Consider the following 22,492-nt stretch of genomic DNA (forward strand, 5'->3'; position numbering starts at 1 on the left):
TACCACAGGTGGAGAGGATCCTCAAAGGGGCAACACACTTTTTGGGGGGAAAACACAAGGGAAGTGAAAGCTTTAATATGAGGCACATTTCTAGAAAAAGAGGGAATTACAAGACTATAATGCAGTGTGGGTTTTTCACAAGTCTGGTGTTTGGACTTGTGTCTTTTCCACAAACAGCTCACAAGGAAGACAGATATGGCTGTTAGCCGCTGACAAGTCTAAGAACAAGCAGGAGAAAGGAGCCACAGAGGTGAGGACCGAATGAGGCAAGATGCCACTATTACACCAACATCCTGTCTGCTTAGGGAGATGAGTGACTGAAAGCACTCGCGCTCTCTGCAAGATGAGACACTGGCGTAGTCTCCACTTGCCTTCTGCATCTCTCACCATACCCTCCTTCCCACTCCCAACTCAGTTTTAAATGCAAATAACAAAGTTTAATAGGAGTCATCCAAAATAAGTCAGCTCCAGCACAAAGGCCAGAGTGGCTTCCAGTTTGATCTTATTCAAATCCCGTGTTAACATTTTAAACATGTTCTCAGCAGCCCAGGGAATTTACCTTTTCCTTATGGACTGCTGGATTCCTTTTTTTCAAAGCAGCTCTGAATACTTAAAGATGAACAGCTTTTTAAAAATTGGAGAACAAAGCACTGGCATGTAGCTGTAATGCCAATAATCCGAAGTGTATAATATAATCTGAAACCTACTGCTTAAATGAATGAGTGGTCTGTGTGGTCTGTGGATACAAAACAAAAGCAACTTTACTCATTAAAACTGACCTCAGAAGTGAAGAAAATGTTCTCTGTCCTTCATTCTCCCAGACAGTCAAGGTCTCTTACCTTTCCATGGTGAAATTTCTCTGGGGAGCTGTCTTTCTCATCTTCACATTACTTCTCTGTCCCTTTTTCAGTTTTCTGCCTCTCTTCTTTCTTTCTCCTTATATAGCCCATCTCTCCACCTTTTTCTTTTTCTTTCTGAGTTTCTTTCACCTCCTCCTCACAAATTCCTCCTTCAACAAAGCTTAATATGAAATCGAATTATGTTTTTAAAATATTTATGAACAAATTTTTATATGCTCTATTCTTAATGTTTAATTCAAGTGAGTTGGAAATTCTTTAATTCTCGGTGCTAATTATCCATTAATTACTTATCTGTTAGATTTCTGGAAAGACTTACAGGATTAAGATGGATTATTCTGATAAAACAGCTTTAATATAAGACTGCAATAATGGGAGAAAGAGACACATTGAAAGAGTCTGGAGATCTCAGGCCCATGTTTCTTTTTTCTTCCACTGCTGGGTCCCACAGAACCAGCTTTACATCCAGTTCTTTAATCAACACCAGAATGTGTGCAAACACTTCTGTCCCAGGAAACTTGAGCTCTGCTCATCATGGGGTCTCCAGAATGAGTTGGCCACATAGGCATATTCCAGCCACCCATCCAGTCTCAACCATCAAAACCTTCAGCTCCACCAAAACCAAGTACTAGGCATAAATTCCATTATTTTCACTCACTGAGGCTGACAGGCTGGTGCATTCTGCCCCCAAATAACTCACAGACCCATGGTTAATACAGTTTAAAGTTTTGGTGAGTGCTATTCTAAGGAACCTTAGATAAGCATTTGGCCAATTCAGACCTGCTAAGATTAACCCATACTATTCTTTCTCTTAAAATCCTACCAAGCTACTTTGCGGTATATTTAAGCAGGAACTAAAAGGACATTTTTGCTGTGGGTCTAAAGTCAGTGTTTTCAGAATAAACTTCCCCCAAGCCCCGTTTAAACAAAATGGAAGGGGTGAGCGGCCCCGGCCTGGTCTTTCTCCCTCTGGCAGGCCTCCTTCTCGGCCCGCACCTTCCGCCTCATCTCCAGGATGGCCCGTTCCACCTCCTCCAGGGCGCGCTCCCGCCTCTCCACCGCGCGCTCCCGCCATTCCACCGCGCGCTCCCTCCTCAGAAGCTCCTTTTCCCTCTGGCTGGCCCACAAGGCCAGGGCCCCCACCTGCTCCAGGAGCCGGGCCCAGTCGCCCTCAATACCCGTGGGGAGCTGCGGCCCCGGAGCCCGGGGGTCCGGACGCTGCCCAGCCTGGCCGTGGCCACTCTTCTCCAGCTCGTCCTTGTGCATGCTCTTCAGATGCTTCCAGAGGGCCGTGGTGCCCACGTTAACCCCCGGGCCCCGGCTCACCTGCCTGCCACACAGGCGGCAGGTGGCATACTGGTTGGGGTGGTGCCCGGCGCGGGCAGGGGCCAGGTGGAAGTACTCCCAGGCCTCGGAAAACCGAGTGCCCTTGTGGGGGGGCGGCGGGCCGGGCGTGGCACTGGCGAGGGGGCCGGCCGGCCCTCCCGTCTCGCTGATCCCCGCCTCCTCCTTCTCCGCCAAGTGCCCTTTGGCCTTCACCCTGTTTCCGTCCTCGTCCTCCTCTTCCCGCCTCATCCTGTCCCCTCTCTACAGCGTTCCTTGAGCCAGAAGTCTCTAGAGCTGAACTGCGCTCGGGAAGGGCCTGGGTGACTCTCGGGGTTTGCAGAAGCGGCCACAGGCGGCCACGCCCGGTGGTGTGACTTCCCTCCTTTCTGCTCCACTGGAGTCAGGGTGAGTCAGAGCCAAGCACAGTGGCCTTGGAGGCTCTCCTGCGCCTCCGCTCATGACCCGGATGCCTGCTGATCCCTCCTGGGCCGGGCCAGGGGGCGGGCAGCTCGGTGGAGCGATTATTATTGCAAGGCTCCTGGGGAGCTCAGTGTTCGGCCCCTCAACCCGCAGCACAGGCGCTTTCGAACACAGAAGTTCGGGCGTTCTCTTGACTCCTCCTGGCTGCTCCCACTGCTGCGGTCCGCCCGGAGACCTGTCGGATGCACTTCGGAGGCGGGAGGAGCAGCCCCAGGGTTCAGGCTGTCCAGGAGGCCAGGGCGAGGGCCTCACGGGGTCTCCCTCAGCGTGGGTAGAAGCGGACAGAGGCTGATGCTAACTAGGAGAGACTCGCCGTCCCTCTGAGCAGATGCAGAAGCAAGTCCAGAAGCTACAAAGCCTGCCAGGGTCTGGGAAATGCAGTTCCCAGTGTAAAGTCAGTTCCTCGGGGGCTGGGATTCTGAGAACTCCGAACAGCAGGCTCAGCTGTTTTCAGCAGGAGGAGCTGGAATACCTGGAGGACAGGGCTGGGGAGCGCATCTCCACAGCCTGGTTGTGGCGGGGTGACCTCAGCAAGCAGCTCACCACGCTCCACCTTCCTCGGCACCATCACCTGCAAAGCCAACAGTGGATGAGATCTTGCTGATGGCAACTTCCTCCAGATGTCTGGTGTAGGGACCCCATTTTAAGCATAAATTAACACATGGAAAGTTATGGTACATTTTAAAAAGAGCCTGACCTGTCTGTCTGACCTGATCATTGTTTAAATGATTGAGAACCTTATCCATCAAGCTTTGCCACCCTGAGCAATTCAGAAGCACCACCCAGCCCCAAGCGGGTACTTACCGGCAAGCGAGGCTTGGGACTGGGCTCTGACGGCTCCGATGCAGGGAGTGCTCCTACCCCATGGGAAGGTTGTTAGCTGCCTGCTGCCGCGGGGAGGAGGGCACCTCCACTTCCTGTTCCCTCCCACTTCCAGGGAAGCCTTGTTTCTACATGGGTGTGACCCTACCTGTAGGGTTTTTCTGCAATAAATGCAGGCCTTTTCTCCTCCTCCTTCCACCACCAAAAAAAGTTGTCCCTGGCAAATGTTGTGAAGTAAAACAATAAATCAAGCACCTACAAGTCTTAGTTGTTTCCAGAAGACTAGATCATCTGGCCTCTCAAGCAAAGAAGACTTAAGATGGAAGAGGGTGAAACATGGGCAAAGAAACCACATGCCTTGAGGATACCTGTGGTTTCAAATATTTTGTCCAGTTGTCAGGCCGTGAAGTCTCCATTGTTGGTTGGAAACTATTGGTATTATAAATAAAGTCAGTAGAAAAGTCAGAGAACTTGCAGAAAGGGAAGATTAAATAAAAGGACCCTTCTCCTGCAATTTAGAGAAATATAGCAAATTTGGGGTTGATTTCTATTATATTATGTAACTAGAATTGGAAAAGCTGAAATCTGTTGGTTTCTACTTTCAGTTGAAGTGAAATAAAGGGATAATCACAACTTAAGCAAAAAATATAAATTTACAGATAGATAGATTTTAGAAGGAAAAACTACTAAGAGGAGACAAGCCCATTTTACAGATATCCATGGGAGGGAAATCTTGAGTTACAGGAAGAAAATACAGAAATGGTAGAGTAGAAAACATGAAGAGACTAAAAGTTAAATTTCAAGTGAAAAGTAAATGTGTGGGGCCTAGAGAGACTCCAAATAGAAATGAAGAGTTGGTAAACAAATAGGGGAACTTTTTTTTTAAGGATTTTTCTTTCCAGACTAATAAGCTAAATATTTTCAAACTGATTCTGTGGAAAATCCTTTGGAAAAGGTCCTGTCCAAACTTAACTAAACTGAATATGGGATCCTTTACAAATGGTCACCATTTCAGTATTTCATCTGTGGAAACAAGGGAATGATCAGTGTTACAGCCAGATTTGGATTCATTTTTCCTGACTCATCAATCTCATCTTGCTCCAACCTCTGCTTCCAACATCCCCAGCTCACACCCAAGTCCATGAACCAATTCATCAACCATCTTTTGTGAATTTCCCACTACTTTCCACCTGTAGGTTCCAGGCCTGACTCTTCCCTGTCCACAAAATAAATGTGCCAAGTTGTTCCCAGATTTCATCCTTCTCTGTACTCCCACAGAACTCCCCAAATGCTTTTTGGCGCTTTCTACAGAATTCTTTGTGGTATTACTCACTTATACCATATGTACTTAGAATAATGTGCTAGAGAAACCAATAATTTGCTTGTTTCGTGAATACTTCATAAAGAGACTCACACTGAGGGAGTGAACGATTTTGACTCCTCAGCAGAGAAAGGTGTGTGTGTGTTTGTGTGCATGTGTTTGTATGCATGTGCACATAAACTCTTTTTCACATTATTTCATTTTTTTTTTTTTCAAATCTGACATGTTTTTCTTCTTAATCCTTTGAAAGTTAACAAAGAAATACAACTTGGCTTGCTCAGCAAAATCACATATGCTTGACATTTCATAACATGTTTTTGACTTCAGTGTGAACTAGTTTAGCCTGAAATTTTTCAATTTTAGAGACCAGAGGAGTTTCAGGACAAGAACCATATTCCTAAACAAAATCTTAGAACACTGTCTGGAGATAGTATAGAATATTTGAAACCGGAATCATTCCATGAAATCTGAATTTAGAAAATTTACAGGTGTTAAATCTTAATATTTTTATTGAGTTAACAAGAGATTTCTTCAGTGAGCCAGTTGCCTTTATAAAATAATGGAACTCCTACTCATTCCTGATATTACCATATCGTCATCTTTTGGTAGATTAGATGAGCATAGAGAAAATGAATCATGAGAGGGGCTAAAGGTATTGACATTAATACAAAGCTTTACACATTTTTTAAACTTTTTTTTTTCACTATAGATCCTACACAAATCACCTAGATAAAATCAGTCTTGGCATTTTGTTGGATTAAATAAACAGAAATCTCTTTCCTTTACTTAATAAGAATATATTTCAGCAGACCTGCTTTTGCTTTTAAGACAGAAAGAGACAGAATTTCATGGATCTGCATTCCTGTCATGTGCCTGCATCCCCATTAAGAACTGAATGAGTTCTTAATGAGAAATCTGGGGCTTCAGCGTTTGCTATCTACCATTTTGGGTACAACAAATAACCTCCTCTGAAAGTCTCAGTATTTCCTTGGGGGTTTTACAGTGATGTTCTGAGGGATGTTCATCTGTGCCTTGGTGGGATCTCACCAGAAAGATGGGACTTAGTATTATTCTTAGATTTGGTTTCTCAGCTCTGCTCAAAATCAGACTCTTCAGGCATAACTAGTCTGCAGGGGAATTAGCACACCAAGCATTACATATAGGTAACAGTTCTTTACTAATTAACTAGCATATTCATCAGTTGTGAGAAATATCTGAGAATTAAAAACTTAGGGCTGGCCACATGTAAAATACACATACCTCTTGACTAGAAAACAAAACTATAAAAAGGATTATAATTTTCTAGTGTCTCAGATGAAATAATGAAGATCAGATAATACCTTACTGCATATTTTCACCAGGCTCTTGAAGAAACTACCATCTCACAGACACAAACACAGTGTTGGGAGGAAAAAAAAATAATACACTAACCCTACTGCTAAGCTCCCTGGTTTTGTAACATAAGCTACCTGCTCTTCTACTTGCTTCTTACTTTAATGCAAGGTGTTTTACCAGGAAATATGTTTTACTGAGATTAAGGTAACACCTCCAGTTTTACCATCAACTACATTCCACTCTCTTTAACCATTCAGTGATTCTGTGCCCTGACTTCCCCATCTGTCAAATGGCAGTAATAAAGTGGGTCCTACTTAGCCTATAGGATTGTTAAGATGATAAAAAGTTAATTAGGTAAACTCTTTACAAGTCAAAAGTGAAATGTTTATCTTAAATGGTTTCTGTAGTTGTTGCTGCTAACAGTACTTTACATTATTGGGGGAACAAAAACAACAAAAGTCTGGGTCTCTTTTAGCTTTTGGTCTGACAGGATATTCTTCCCTGACCTCTGCCTGTTATAACTTCTTCCTATTCTTTAGTTTCCATTTACCCTATTTTATTTTGCCTATGTAGAGATGTAATCTTCCTTTTCCAGAACTGAGAATCCAGATTAGCAACATTAGTTCTAGATTCTTCTTAAATTGACCTTGAATTCTAGCTGTTAATTTGTAACATATCTATAGGCAATGGCCTATTTGTAGTTCACATTTTAAGAAGCCTCTTAAAGGTGAACACTGCCTTGTTAAAAGTGGAAAGGACTTCCCTGATGGTCCAGTGGTTAAGACTTTACGCTTTCACTGCAGGGGGTGCAGATTCAACCCCTGGTCCAGGGAGTTCCACCAAAAAATAAAGAAAGAAATTAATAAAAATGGAAAAAGTAATTTTGTGCCAATTTGCCTCATCTGAGGCCCGGTGGAGATGTATGGGGCACCAGTTTCTTCTGAACTGGCAAATAATTCTTCCCATATTCTGTCTCTAACCCCAGAGAATTTTTACCTGCTTGCTGAGGAATGTATTTCCCACAGCAAACCTCACCTGGTTTATACAGAGGAGCTTCCCTCAAGCTGAAAGAGAAGGTAAGGAAATCAATCAATGGAAGTGGGTTTGGCAAAAAAGAAAACAAAGAACAATAGAAGTTGCCACTGCCCAAGTTGATCTTGGCATTTAAGAACAATTCTCATTCCAAGAAAACATCATCTTGCCTACCAAATGCCATTTTCTGACACCTCATCTGGCTCCTCCAAGGAGCAGGGAGGTATTTCCCAGAATACAAGAAATACAGTTGACTTGGTCCATTCACATATGAACAGTACTGTTATTATTTAACTGTTGGTAAATGCAGATCTCTCCTATGAGAGCAAGTAAGTTTAATTCAACGTACATGTATTAATCATGTCATTTAGTTCCAATTAACTTAGCATCACTACCTTAAATCAACAAGCAAATAATTTCTATTTTTTCTTGCAAGGATCTGGGTAGGGTGAGGGTGGAGGATTGAAGGAAGTGTATGTAAGTAACTTGGCTCCATGACAAGGAACATGTTCATCAGGAGGATTAAAAGTTCCTGGAGCAGGACACACAGGGAGGCAAGCTCGGGTGAGAATGGACAGAGCCGTGTTTTCATGGCAAACACGACAGACGCTGCCGGGACAATCTGGGCCACCTCCTGCCTGGGACAATGGCCCTTCTCCTTTCTCCAGAGTCATTTTTTCTCAAAGCTCAATATATTTTCAGCAGTAGCAGTCACATATTTCTTGCTGTATTATCTTTAATTGATAAAGTTTTAAGTCTTTGTTGATGAATGATTTTATTGATCCACTTGACTCATGTTGAATTACTGGTTTTGTTACTGGATCACTTTAAAAACAGTTCACCCACAATAATGACAGGATGCTATCCTGCAAATATCTGTTAAGGGTCATTATAGACTTGTTCATCATAGATATGTTAGAAGGGTCATTATCCTTACATCCATGAAGCCAGGCACTGTGGCCAGAGTTTGACCAGCACACAACTGCATGTAGTTATTACTTTGGCAAGCGCTGACTTTAGAATTCGCATTTAGAACCTTCAGTGTCAAGAAGCTGTGAAACAAAGCTCTGACCCACAGGGACAGAGAGTTCTGCATTCATGTCCTGCCGCCACGTATGCTATTTGGAGGTGGTACCAACAGTGGCAGTTAGACAGGATTTTGTTTCTAAAGAAGACTCACAGGACCCCAGATGACAGTGTTGTAAATAACACACAGTGTTATAAATAATAACAGCTTATTTCGGGAAAAGGATATAATCTAGCAACCATATCCTTAAGGTAAGGGTATGGATCCCATGTACACATTTGGAAGCGAAGTGAAAGTGTTAGTCACTTGGTCATGTCTGACTCTTCGGGACACCATGGACCGCCGCTGGCCAGGTTCCGCTGTCCGTGGAATTCTCCAGGCAGGAATACCAGAATGGGGGCCATTCCCTTCTCCAGGGGATCTTCCAAACCCAGGGATGGAACCCCGGTCTCCTGCACTGCCGGCACATTCTTTACCATTGAGCCCCCATGCAGCCCGTGTACCCATTCACAGCACCGCAAAGTGGAGGACCCAAAATGGAGTCTCAGCTGAGGGTGTTTTACATTTTTCTGGTCACTTAGGTGTATTCTTGCTACTACTCACTCTCCACAGAAGAGACCTCCCAGGATCTCACTCAGGCCAGGGACAAATCATCAATCTCGCTGTTATCAGCAATGCTGATGAGCTGAGAAAACTTGCCCCCAAACCCACTAGCCCCATGGTTATAAATAAAGGAATACCTTTAACCAATATATTCCATACCTTGACCATGGATCAATGCCATGTAGGAGCTTGAACAAAACAGTTCAGTTTAATTCCAGGCCTGCCAAACAAATGGACAGAGCTTCAGTTTGACCACATTTAGACTACACCACTGTAAGCTGAACTGTCTCCAGCCATGCCTTGGCATCATTTTACGGCTCATATGGGAAATGTTGGTGACGAACCTTGTTCTTATCTGTCTTATAGAAATGTATACCACTAGTGAAAAAAGAAAAGACAAAGATGGATTTTGGGAACTGAAGTCTGTTTTGACAAGTGTATATGATAATAAACCAGCCCACTCAAACAACCTGACCATCTGGTGTATGGCTCTGTCTCCAGCCCCTGGACACAAAGTGTGGAATAGCTCATCTGAAAAGATCACATTTTCCTTGGGTGAGTTATCTATTTAATGAGGTCAACAAGGGGGTGGCCAAGACTGCCATAAGTTCAGAACATTTCTAACTAAAACAAATAGAGTACTGATTGTTTCCATGATATTTTAATCTCTGAAAACTCTCTCTACACTATTCAAAATTATTCAATTTCAAAATATCAAACATTTTTTGACTAAAGGGAGTCTCCTGAAAAGAATTTCTTCAAATAAAAAGTAGCTAATTCCTGTTTCCAAGAATTTCTGGTGAATACAGTGAACTTTTTGTTCAGATTCAATTAATAATAACTCAATTAACTAGCATTTTTGTTAATCTACCATATGATGAAATTTAATACTAATATATTGATAATCAAGAGAGTTCTTAAAATCCTAAAATTACTTCTGAGTCTATAAAAGCATTCATTTATATATAGCATATTTAATTCTAATACTTAGGAATGGCTAAGCCATGTTGTATATGTGTGTTTGCTTAGTCGTGTCCAACTCTTTGCAACCCCATAGACTGTAGCCTACCAGGCTCCTCTGTCCACGGAATTTTACAGGGAAGAATACTGGAGCAGGTTGCCATTTCCTTCTCCAGAGGATCTTCCCGACCCAGGGATCGAATCCACGCCCCTTGTGTCTCCTGCATTGGTAGGCAGATTCTTTACCACCCTGCCACCAAGAAAGCCTGGAAAAGCCATGTATACCATATCACAATTTTAGTATACCTAGATTTGAAGCACAGAATCTCACACAGAGGATTTTTATGACTTCAAAGTTGATATGTGGGATCATTCTACTTATTACAACATTTGATTAACCAGAGTCCATTACTCTGAACCAGATCAAATAATAAAGATTTACTACAAAAAAGATGTGAACAAATGTCTCAACAAATATAGTGACAACAGATTGCCCATAAAAAACTGAGGTGTGAAGTGACAACTGTCAGCTATTCTTATGTAACAACAAAGTAATACCTATAAAACTTAATATTGCAAGTCATCATTACAACTCTGCAGAATCACTGACATCAATTACCACCTTCCTATTTTCAGAGATATTATAATCTATAACTTATAAAAACCAGAATAATTTATGAGGGAGAAATTTCCTCTGTTTCAAGGCTACAGTCTGCATATTGGGTCCCTCCCAACCCTGACACCAATGCCAGTGGCTGGTTCCTGTGAGCCTTGGGTGGGGCATGTGGCTCTGTAAGTCCACCCCCACCCTGCAGAAAAGGTGCCATTCAGACACCAGGACAGTAGCATCGCTGCTGCATCCCTGCCCATTCACCTCATTCTGTGAACTTTGAATTAATTATTCAGGAATGGTCATGAAATATCCATATCAGCTTGACCTAATTCCCTCAGAAGTAAGTGCTCCTCCTTTCCAGAACACTGTACAAGGTTAGGGCTACAGTCTTGGAAGAGGGTAAAGGTAACTGGTGCTCACGTAGATTTCCCAGTAGCTTTGGCAGAATCCAGAGTCATCATAGACAGATTTTGTTGTTCTTATTCAGCCGCTCAGTTGTGTCTGACTCTTGGCAACCCCATTGACTGTCACCCACCAGGCTCCTCAGTCCATGGGATTTCCCAGGCAAGAATACTGGAGTGGGTTGCCATTTCCTTCTCCATGGGATCTTCCTGATCCAGGGATTGAACCCACATCTTCTGCATTGGCAGGCAGATTCTTTACCACTGAGTCACCAGGGAAGCATCACATTTGAAAAAATATTTTATGATGTTAAGACTGTTTCTTGGTTTTTTGTTATTGTTTAAAGACTATTTTTTAGAGCAGTTTTAATGTCACAGCAAAATTAAGAGGCAGGTACAGAGATTCCTCATATACCCCTTCCCCACACGTGCATCTTCTCCCTAATCATCCACATCACCCACCAGAATGGTGCCTTTGTCACCACTGATGAAGCTACACCAACAGAAAACACGTGCCCCACGGCCTTAGTTTACTCTGGGGCTTCCTCCTGGTGTTGTGCATCCTATGGCTTTGGACAAATGATGTACGCATCATTATAGTGTCATAGAGCCCTCAGTCTTCACTGTCCTAATACAGACTTCTTTCACTTAATAATATGCATGTAGGATCCCTCCATGTCTTTTTGTGGCTTGATAGTTTTTTAGCACTGAACAGTATTCCTTTTGATGAGTATATCACAGTTTATATATCCATTCATCTACTGAAGAATATCTTGTTTGCTTCTGAGTTTGGGCAATTAAAAATAAAGCCTTTATATTATTTTCCCATATAGGCCATTCACTTTACTATACACCTGAAACTAACACAACATTATAAATCAACTATACTCCAATAAAATTTTTTAAAAAGTAAAGCTTCAATAAACATTCATGTGCAGGTTTGTGTGGATAATGTGTTTGCAACTCCTTTGAGTAAATACCAAGGAGCACAATTGCTAGATTGTATTTTAAGAGTATGTTTAGATTTATAAGAAATCAGCAAATTGCCTTCGAAACTGACTATATCATTTTGCAAACCCACCAACCAGTGATGAAGGAGAGCTCCTACTGCTCCATATCCCTGCCAGCATTTTGTATTGTCAGTATTCTAGATTTCAGTCATTCTAACAGGTGTAACAATATTTCATTGTTGTTTCAATTTGCATTTTCTGATGATATATGATGTGGAGCACGTTTTCATATGCTTATTTGCCAAATGTATATTTTCTGTGGTGAGATGTCCATCTCTGGCCCATTTTTAAATCAGGTTATCTGTTTTCTTATTGTTGAGATTTAAGAATTTCTTTGAATATTTTGATAATTGCACTTTATCAGTTGTGTCTTTTGCAAATATTTTCTTCCAAGCTTGCCTTCTCGTTCTCTTGAACTGTATTTGACTTTAATATCAGAAAATAGTGAATATTGTAAGGCAATAAGGAAGAACACTGATTCTGGTAGTCAAAGCACACCATAATTTCAATTTTACAGGATAGCCCGGCTCTAGTATAATTTTAAGCTCTAAGCGGATGGTTAATTTTAAATTGTCAAATGAGTTTTCACCCTTTACAATAAAATATTAAAGACAATAAATCTTAAACAGTTCAGTTTCCCAAAATTATAGCTTGTATTCTGCTCATATTCTGACATCTGTCTTCATGAATGATTTAGAAGATACAGTTGAGGCTCCACAAAACACTGTCATTGCAATATCATATTTTCCATTTGCTATAAGTTCTTAAACATTTACTTGCAAACATGCTTTCTGCCTGCAGTAGTTCTGCTGGATGCTTCACAAAGTCTGGAGCAAAGTTCTGATGCCTTGTGCAAGGGTCATTGCCGTGTGGAAGAGTCAGACTACTTCTGTAGGCAGATACTGAGATGAAAACACAGGAAATAAAGCTGTCTCTCAGTGCTAAAACAGAGAAATTCTGAGACTATTAGAGAACAGAAAGGAGATTTAGAGAGACAGGGGGAGGAGTTTTTGCTCTTTTGTTCCCAGAAAAGAGTAATAATGTTAGAAGGCTAAAAGGCAACAGCCCTCTGAGGTGCTTCCTTCCCCACCTACCGCTGTCTTCCAGGACATTCACCTGCTCAACAGTTCTTACTCTAGAAAACTCAGGAAGGGGAAGGGATCAAGGTGCAGGTGGCTTGTCGGTTAGCTATTTGAGTACCAGGGCCTAAAGAATTGTCATGATTCAACAGTAGTTTAAAAAAAAAAAAAAGAAGACTCTTTCTAAAAATATTCTAACATGTCAACCTAGTCTATGAGAATGTCTGATATTGTAGTGCTGCAGAATCAACATTTTGGCAAATGCAAGGAGTTACTTTGTTTTGGGGCAGTAGAGAGACTATCTTATATTGTTTCAATTCAAAAGTTAAGTGCAGATACCTCCCCAGGGTGGATAATATTCTGGCTATCATCAGCCTCAACAGAGATTTGTTGATTAAATTGATTTCCAACTATAACAGCCGAGATCCAGAACTTTGGGACACAAGAGGATTGATGAGTGGTTCACTGTGTATAAGAGAGTGTCCATATGTGTTTGAGGATATGGAAAGAAGATTCAAAAGGGATAGCTCAAGAGCAGGATGAGAGGACTAGTGAATATGAAGGTGACATATGCCAGCCAAATTCTCCTGGTTTCATGGTTTCCCTCATACCTGTGACTGATCCCAGGATGTTGAAAATATCAAGAAAGGACTTTACTATACATACGGATCACCTGATGATCTTCTTAAAAAGCAGATTCTGATTCAGTAAATTGAAGGGTTGGGAGGGGCCTGCATTTCTAATAAGATCCTAAAAGTTACTATGGACCACATTTTGAGAAGCAAGGACATCCCCAAACCCTGAGGTTCAGTCCTTTCCTGAGTGAACCAGCTAATGGCTGAGTCGCACTCTGAGGAAGCTCTAGAATTGACCCTGCTGCCCTTGTGGGACAGACACATGGACACTGCTGCCCACAAGGGTGGTCCTAAGCACCCTGCCAGGCCTGTGCAGAGTGGATACACTCAGAAATGGATGATGTGTTCAGCAGCCCAGCCCTTTACAACATTATGGTAAATGTAATGGTCTGAAAACTGGCTGACATGTTCCTGTTAAATTCTGCATTTGATTTTGGGAAATAAATTGTCTTTGTTAGGTTTTAGCCCCTCCTTTTTATACCCACTTAGTTTTGTTTTTACCAGGACAGAATTTCTACTTCACAGGCCAGTCTGAAACTAGAAACTCTTGATAGCCTTAGCAAAGCTGTGTGTCATTTTTGTCATAGAGCAAAGAGCTCATCTCAAAATGCAAATCTTGCAGTAATAACATCATAATGTACTGTGAAGCTAAGGACCCTGCAGCTTACAAAGATATTTAGTGATGAAACCTGGCAATATAATATCTTAAAATAGAAATAGTCAACAAACAAAAATTAAATGCTTCTTTCCCAATTTGGAAATCTAGGATTGAGCATAACCTATCAACAGCTTTTGCTCCAGTTGGCAAACATTTTGTGTTTTTAACCCGCCAGATAGTAACTATGTTGTTTTGTGGACCGTGTGGTCTCTATCCCAATTATTCAGCTCTGCTATTGTAGTACAAAGGCAGCCATAGACAACACATAAACAAATGGGCACGGCTGTATTTCAGTAAAACTTTATTTGCAAATATAGACAGTGAGTGGGATTTCACCTTAGCCATAATTTGCCGGTCTCTATTCTCATCAATCTACAGACAAAAACACCTGTGCATTATTCTTCCATACCCGTGCTCCAGCTCATTAAGGTTGCTATTTCTCTAAGGTGTTACCAAAAACACCCAAACGAACTTTCTGGCCAGCCCAACAGTTTGGAAAATGAGGCGTATGACACAGCAGCAGTCAGATACATATTTAAAATTGATCTTCTTTCATTCAGGGGTAAGAGGGAATATTCATCCACTTGCATGTGCCAGGAACCAGGAATACAGTGAGAAACAAAACAATTACTTCTCTTGAGAGACATAGCAATGAAGTAATGAGGCCTTTGCTAGGGTAAACATTAAGTTCTATGAGCACATCACAAAGAACCCTAGGATTCTTCAAGTTTGAGAGGTACATAGTAGAAAGTTTGGAATGGGAAAGCCTTAGGAAACAGCAAGCACAAAGATCAAAAAGTCATGGAGAACATATTATGTTTGGTAAATTGAGCTGGATTGAGGGTATGATTTTAAAGAGATGTAAAAGATAAAGATTCCCTGGTGGTTCAGTCAGTAAAGAATTTGCCTGCAATGCAGGAGACCCAAGTTCAATCCCTGGGTCGGGAAAATCCCCTGGAGAAGGAAATGACTACCTACTTCAATATTCTCACCTGGAGAAATCTATGAACAGAGGAGCCTGCCAGGCTACAGTGCATGCAGTTGCAAAGAGTCAGATATGACTGAGCGGCTAACACTTGCAAAAGATAATGGGTCTTCCCAGTGCACCAGGCCGGAGCACTTGTCTCATGCATCCAACCTGGGCTGGTGATCTGTTTCACCCTTGATAATATACATGTTTCGATGCTGTTCTCTCGAAACATCCCACCCTCACCTTCTCCCACAGAGTCCAAAAGTCTGTTCTGTACATCTGTGTCTCATTTTCTGTTTTGCATATAGGGTTATCATTACCATCTTTCTAAATTCCATACATATGCGTTAGTATACTGTATTGGTCTTTATCTTTCTGGCTTACTTCACTCTGTATAATGGGCTCCAGTTTCATCCATCTCATTAGAACTGATTCAAATGAATTCTTTTTAATGGCTGAGTAATATTCCATGGTGTATATATACCACAGCTTCCTTATCCATTCATCTGCTGATGGACAGACCCAAAGGGATCGGGTGGAGAGGGAGGTAGGAGGGGGGATTGGGATGGGAAATACATGTAAATCCATGGCTGATTCATGTCAATGTATGGCAAAAACCACTACAATATTGTAAAGTAATTAGCCTCCAACTAATAAAAATAAATGGAAAAAAAATAATAATAACACTAAAAAAAATAAAAACATAAAAAAAAGATAATGGGCAACATCAGGAAATGAAGATGGAAATTTAATGTGGGATTAACTGAGAATCAGGTTTGCGTGTCACACTGAGGGGCTCAGACTTGCTCCTGATAGCATGGGAGGAAGAGGATGGTCCCTCTGCTGACACATCCACATGCTCTTCCTACAACCACCCCTCAGAATGCTCAATAGCAAGTGGTCATTTATGATAGCAAGTCACAGCCAACTGTGAGCACAACCTATAGTCAACAGCAATAACAAATTACCAATAAAAATAAAGCACAGATGCTTTTAGATTACAAAAACAAATTCCTTCCAATGTGATATGTGCTATCAAGTGACATAAATTATATATACTCTTTCCTTAAAGTATAGAAACAATAATATCATTTCTAATTAAATGTCCAAATAATTGATTCAGATCATCAAATATGTAATACTATGATCAATGCCATTATATATAGAACAATCACAAAACCCCCTAGCCTTAAATAAAAATAACTTTATTTAAATAAAATTAAATATAATTAAATAATTATATTTAATAATTAAATATTAATTGTATTAATCCACATATTCCTAAAGTCAATAGGTCCTTCTGACATTTGTAAATTGTTTTAAACTGCTGGTAGAATTATTTTACAGTTCAACAATGAACTTTAAGGAACTGACATGAATGTATAATGATAAGTGAAGCAACATATATCAGCCTCTCTTTCATCCCTGAAACTCCCCCCCAACCCACACACACAAGAGAGAGAGAGAAAAAAAAAAGGTGTAGCCAAATAAAAATCTTATGAAAAAAAATAGAAATTTTAGTAAGAGCACAATAATACCATCAATCTTATGCCCACTGATGTCATGTCCTTTTGGAGAGCTGTATCATTGTTTCTACTCTTAGTGATAAAAAATACTTTTGTGGGTCTATGGATTTGTAAACTGTATGGTTACTTGCCAAATGCCTCAAAACACTGCTGCTACAATTGTTTTACCAGGTCTTGGTTAAACGTGGAAGGTTCCCTGACCTCTCAGTGTTGGCTGGTGCCCCTTCTTGCATTCTCCTGGCATCCTGCCCTTCTGTTATCGTAGCACTCAGCATGCTGCCTGGCTGCCTACCTATATGCTAGGCTGTATGCTCTTTAAAGACAGTCCTGTGTCCTTACCTTTCACCACTTTAGTCCACTGCCTTGCCCGTAGCAAGCAATAACGATGACTTTTATGACGTTTAATCAATAATAATTTGTTAGATGAATAAATGAAGGTTTGGAGGGAACTAAGTTAATATTTTATCTTCCTATCACAGTATTTTGTTCATTAGCAGTGTCTGTTTCATCCTTCCAGGCTCAGTGAACCCTCCAACAGATTCTCCACTCAACGCTACAGAATCTACCCTTGGCACGCAACCTTCTCCAGCCAACAGCATATCTCCTACAGGTAAGAGTGTTTTCATGCTGTTTTACTTCCCATGAACTAGTAATCCTTTAAGTAGATTGGTAAGGAAAAAAAATTCAGAAAATTTGTATGATTCATGCCCCATTCTTATCTATGGAGATTTTAAATAAGTATATTAAGTACTATTTTCATGGATTAAAAGAATTAGCACAACTTCCAAAGTCTTTCACTTTAAGACCTGGCAAAACCAGGGTCAATAAATATTCAATGAGAAATTTAAATTCTGTATTTATTATTAAAGAAGTTAATAAATTGACAGTGCTCCTCTCCAACTGTGCTCCCAGTGGGGTGTTTGAGAAATTGTTGTAAATAGGGATCCTTTGGGCCATAGGTAGGTAGATAGTTTTAAATTTAAATTTGTTCTGGTTCAAATTAGTTTTGACAAAGTTGACTGGGGTGAGGACTTGAATTCAGCCTTCCAATGGCATTATTAATAATGGAGTTCAGGCTGGGTCAGTGTTACTATGGCAAAAGGATAGCAGTGACTTTCAGAAGTTGGCATTGATGCAAACAAATCATAAATTTCCATGTCTGTGGCCTTTATGTTTAATAAAGAACCAAGGTGATACTCTCTAGCACAGAAAAGTATGTTCTACACAGAGTAGAAGTATGCTTTTTATTTCTCCTTTAATTAAAACTATCAATTTTAGCTCAAAACAAGAACTGAAAATGGAGTAAAACAAAGCAGTCACTAGAAATGAACAATTCGTTTAGCCTGTAGCCTTTGACAGATAGCCTGCAGTCACGTCACAGGCTGACGGCTCTCAGAGAATGAAGCATGTGGCAGGGTGAGAAATGCCTGCAAATCACCCAACAGAAGTTTTGCATCCATCTATTTTTCCCTAGTTCTTAAGACTTTGTAATTTTCTCTTATATGCTTCTTTTTCTTCCACTTCTAACTCGTCATTCAGCAATAAACGATAGTAAATTATGATATTCTTCATTCAACAAACAGCATATTCAACAGTAATACCTTAAATATCTAGTACTCTATGTATTAGTTATCCGTCACTGTATAACAAATTACCCAAACAAAAATGAACTAGGTATAACATGTATATTGTCTCACATAGTGGTACACAGACAGGAGCAGCTTAGCTGAGTGTGTGGCTCAGGTTCTTTCCTGAGGGTGGAGTCAGGCTTTTGGGCTCCCATCATCTGAAGGCTTGACTGAGCCTGAGGGCTCTGCTTCCAAACTGGAACACGTTGGCTGGAGGTCTCAGCTACTCACCACATGGACCTCTCTACAGGGCTGCCTCTCTCTATGGCAGCTGTAATCCCCCAGACCAAGTAATTCAAGAAATAGAGTCACCAAGTAAAACCCCCCACCTCCTTATGACCCAGTCTACAAAATTGTACACCATTATAATTGCTATATTCTGTTAAAAGCAAGTCACAAAAAAAAAAAAAAAAGCAAGTCACTACATCCAGCTTATACTCAAGAGGAAGAGAATTGAGCTACACCTCTTGAAGGAAAGAGTGTCAAAGAATTTGTGTACAAAGTAAAGCAAACACATTTTATCACTTAGAAAATGTTTGCACCTAAAATTCAATGTGATTTGATCTTTTTTATAATGAGAGGATCCCATATACAGAGGAGCCTGGCAGGTTACAGTCCATGGGGTCGCAAAGAGTCAGACATGACTGAAGTGACGGCAATGCACATATTCATGAGAGATAGACGGAGTAAGCATTCCCATCCCATTCCCATTTTCCAGACGGGGAAACTGAGGTACTGAGAGCTTAAGTGACCACATGACTAACAAGTGGCAAAGTTAGCATTCACACCAAAGTCTTCTGAATATAAATCTAGTTCTCAATGCATTAGATGCCACACTTTTTCCAATTGATCTAAAAACTTCATGAGGACAGGGATATTTGTTTTGCTTCCTCACACATGCCTAGCACAGAATTGGCATGCAAAAATATTAGTTGAATAAGTGAATGAAAAAGAATAAATGAGAATAATTGCCGGGGTCCAGCCCCAGCGGAGTCCATGGGCTCCCTTCAGATGAGCGGCGTGGGGAAGAAAAGAAAGTGAGTCGAGTCTTGGTTGAGTGTAGGATCAAGACTACTTTATTCTTTTACATCAGTGCTTATATACCCTAAAACCAATAATCCTTTAAAGAGGTTTAAGGAGGGGGGAATGATAAGATTGTACCAGGTGGATAATCACGGGTTACATCATAAATAACTTTCCAGAACAGTCAATACCTACACATAACTTTTAAACAATTCTTTGGCAGCAGCTAGTCAACTGTGAAAAGCCATCTACAAACCTTATCTTGGGAAGCTCAGCCCCGGGACTTAGCTCTGGTATGTAATCCTAAGGGTCAGAGGTCTCATGAATTCCCTCCTGATCACACCCTAAGGAATCTTCTCCATCTCCTAATGGACTCTATCTACTTTTGCTTATGGGATAGATAGGCCTGTTCATTGGGACCCATGTGCCCCTAGGGACTGTGTTGCTGCCCTGCAAAGGTTTCAAGAAGGGATTTTAGGTAAGAGTCAGACTAGTTTTTAGGAAACATAGAAGAATGCCAAGCATCAGAAGATTAAAGGATGAAGGCCTGGGGGTGGATGGTGGGGGCTGTCTCGAGAAACCCCCGGAGGATGCCTTTGCGTGTGGAGAGGTCCCAGAGGTCCGGACGCCTCTGCGTGCCAGCTCCTTGAACCCAGACCTTGTCATGGGTGGGGTTTCTCTCGCTGGCTCCCGACAAATAATGTTTCATCGCTATGTAGATATCATGTAATAGACTCTGTGCTGTCAAAAAAGATGATAGTTTGTTTCTCCCTTCAGAAAGATTGCTTTGTGTTTGGAGAGAGATGACATGCACATATGAAAATAGTAAGTCCAAATAGTAAGGTGAAAAGTGCCGTGTTTTATAGAATTACAATACTGGGGAGAGGCCGTGTCTTCACTGTCGTGCTCGGGCACTCAGTTCTGTCCAACTCTTTGAGACCCCTTGGACTGTAGCCAGCCAGGCCCCTCTGTCCATGGAATTTTTCAGGCAAGAATACTGGAGTGGGTTGCCTTTATCTTTGTGTATGGAAGGGTGTCTATGAGTTCATGAATTCAGGAAATGTTACAAAGAGAGATAAAATAAGCTGACCTTAAGTACATATTATATTTATTTGACAAGTTAAGGGCATGGGAAAATACTTTAAGCAAAAAACTGGGGTCACCAAGAGTCAGACAGGACTTTGCAACTGAACAACAAACGAGAAGAACAAAGTGAGCAGTTGTGTGCTGGTGACGATATTCATGGGGATTAGAGAAAATGCTGGTAGGTAAGTTCTGGTTAAAGGAGTGGGATTGTGTAGCAACCTTGAGAAGCAAGGATGAAGATTGGAAAATGCAGAATAAAGAGAGCCTTAAGACCAATCTAAGAATTCTAGTTATTATACTTAAGAAATGGGAGGGACCTCATGAAACATTTTTAGAAAGGAATTGACATAATTCATTCACCAAATGTCTATTGAGCACTTACTATGTACCAGATACTCTTCTAGGAGCTAGAAATTCAACAGTGACTTTTTCTCTTTTTCAAAAGAAAAAGAATCCTGATGGTATACCGTGGTACATACAGTCTGCCAATTGAAAGCATAAGTGAGTTTCTTCTGGCTCACTTTTCTATGCGGTTAATTGACATGCACTATTAAACTGTTCCATCAGGTCAAATATCATTCTTATTTCTGTGAAGAAATTCAAGGAAAAGAAAAGGACATTTGCTATCCTTAAGGAGTCTACAATCTAATATAGCTCTAGTATTAGAGAAGTTGAAAGAGCACAAAGAAACATATTTGTTTAAAGCAGAAAAAGTGCTACCTCATCTACAATTGTACTAAGGTGATGTAGTTAGGAAATTCCTGGAAAATCAAAAAACCTCCTTAAAAATAAGGTCCCACCACGATGGACTCAAGACTCTTTCAGATCAGTGGTTCTCACCAGGGTGATTTTGTTCTCTGTGCCCTGCGCCAGGGACAAATGCAGTATCTGGGGACAGTTTTGGCTGCTACAATGAGGGAAGAAATGGTGCTCCTATCATCTCTTATGTAGAGGCCAAGGATGCTACAACACAGGGCAAAGAATTAATAGGGTCCAAAATGTCAATAGTGCCGAGACTGAGAAGCCCTGTTTTACTTCCAGACTCAAGTAGCTCAAGTGTAATAAGAGTAGCTATTTCTCACTTTACAAAATCTAGACCTCTGTCAAGAGAGTAACAAGGTTATGTTTGATTTATTTTCAAACATAAGCAATTTTTATATGTCAAAAAAAACCATGATTTAACATGGCTGCTTATATCTAAATGAAATTCACTTCCTTAGAATAAACATTGAATTATAACTGAAAAATCTAAATTTCATTTTGGCTATCCAGAGGGTAATTATGAAATCACATGATGACTGGCTGCCTCAGAAGCTGGTAAGGCTTACCTTTGTGTTAAGAAAGGAAACGGGATGGAACATGTCATGAAAACCAACTTCAAAAGGCTATGGTTTCATTCCAAATTCTAAGATCTAGTGAACTATATAATCAGTCATAATTATTAAGCTACAGATCTTGCTGCAAACATCCAATTCATATTCCTTTTCTTACTAATGAAATTATATTCTTTAAAAAAATGTAGAAAGTAATGAAAACAATGGAACTTCATAGCAAATGGCAAGAGTGACTCAGGAAAGCCCAGCTCAATTCAACCTGAATTAACATGTTTTCTGAGTCCCAGCTGCTTTCTCAGTACTATCCTAGGAAAAGACAAGAGGCTGAAAAGCTGAGTGGTAACATAGGCACACGCCTGTGTGGAACCATAGAAGACCCCAGACAAATTTAGGATGAGACAGTACTGGTGTAAATCCAGGTCTTCCAGACATGAATACTGGAGTGTGTTGCCATTCCCTTCTTTAGGGGATCTTCCCAACCCAGGGACTGAAATCGGCTCTCCTACATTGCAGGCAGATTCTTTACCATCTGAGCTGCTAATGGTAAAGAAACTGCCTGCCAATGTAGGAGACATAAGAGATGTGATTTTGATCCCTGGGTTGGGAAGGAGGAAGGAGGAGGAGGAAATGGCAACCCACTCCAGTCTTCATGCCTGGAGAATCCCATGGATAGAGGAGCCAGGTGGGCTATCATCCATAGGGTCACAAAGAGTCAGACATGGCTGAAGCAACTTAGCACACACATGCATAGCCTCAGAGAGCAGAC

The 22,492-nt window shown here is 41.0% G+C and overlaps 2 protein-coding genes across 3 annotated transcripts in view; one reads left to right on the top strand and one right to left on the bottom strand.

Annotated features, from left to right (window-relative positions):
• CD96 (CD96 molecule) overlaps nucleotides 1–22,492 on the top strand; it is an 88,635-nt gene that overhangs the window by 33,413 nt on the left and 32,730 nt on the right. For both annotated transcript variants that reach the window (XM_061134278.1, XM_061134277.1), the window contains exons 6-8: nucleotides 7,127–7,217; nucleotides 9,170–9,358; nucleotides 17,173–17,265. In XM_061134278.1, coding sequence (XP_060990261.1) covers nucleotides 7,127–7,217; nucleotides 9,170–9,358; nucleotides 17,173–17,265 — 373 coding nt within the window. The remainder of the gene's footprint in view (nucleotides 1–7,126; nucleotides 7,218–9,169; nucleotides 9,359–17,172; nucleotides 17,266–22,492) is intronic.
• On the bottom strand, nucleotides 1,135–2,446 carry ZBED2 (zinc finger BED-type containing 2). Its single transcript, XM_061134280.1, has one exon. It carries the CDS (start codon nucleotides 2,430–2,432, stop codon nucleotides 1,779–1,781), a length of 654 nt encoding a protein of 217 aa, XP_060990263.1. The 5' UTR covers nucleotides 2,433–2,446; the 3' UTR covers nucleotides 1,135–1,778.

This window comes from Dama dama, chromosome 31, assembly GCF_033118175.1.
Source record: "Dama dama isolate Ldn47 chromosome 31, ASM3311817v1, whole genome shotgun sequence".
Classification (NCBI taxonomy): domain Eukaryota; kingdom Metazoa; phylum Chordata; class Mammalia; order Artiodactyla; family Cervidae; genus Dama; species Dama dama.

Excerpts from the sequence above, each read along its gene's own strand:
- ZBED2 (XM_061134280.1), bottom strand. The coding sequence starts at position 2,432 with ATGAGGCGGGAAGAGGAGGACGAGGACGGAAACAGGGTGAAGGCCAAA.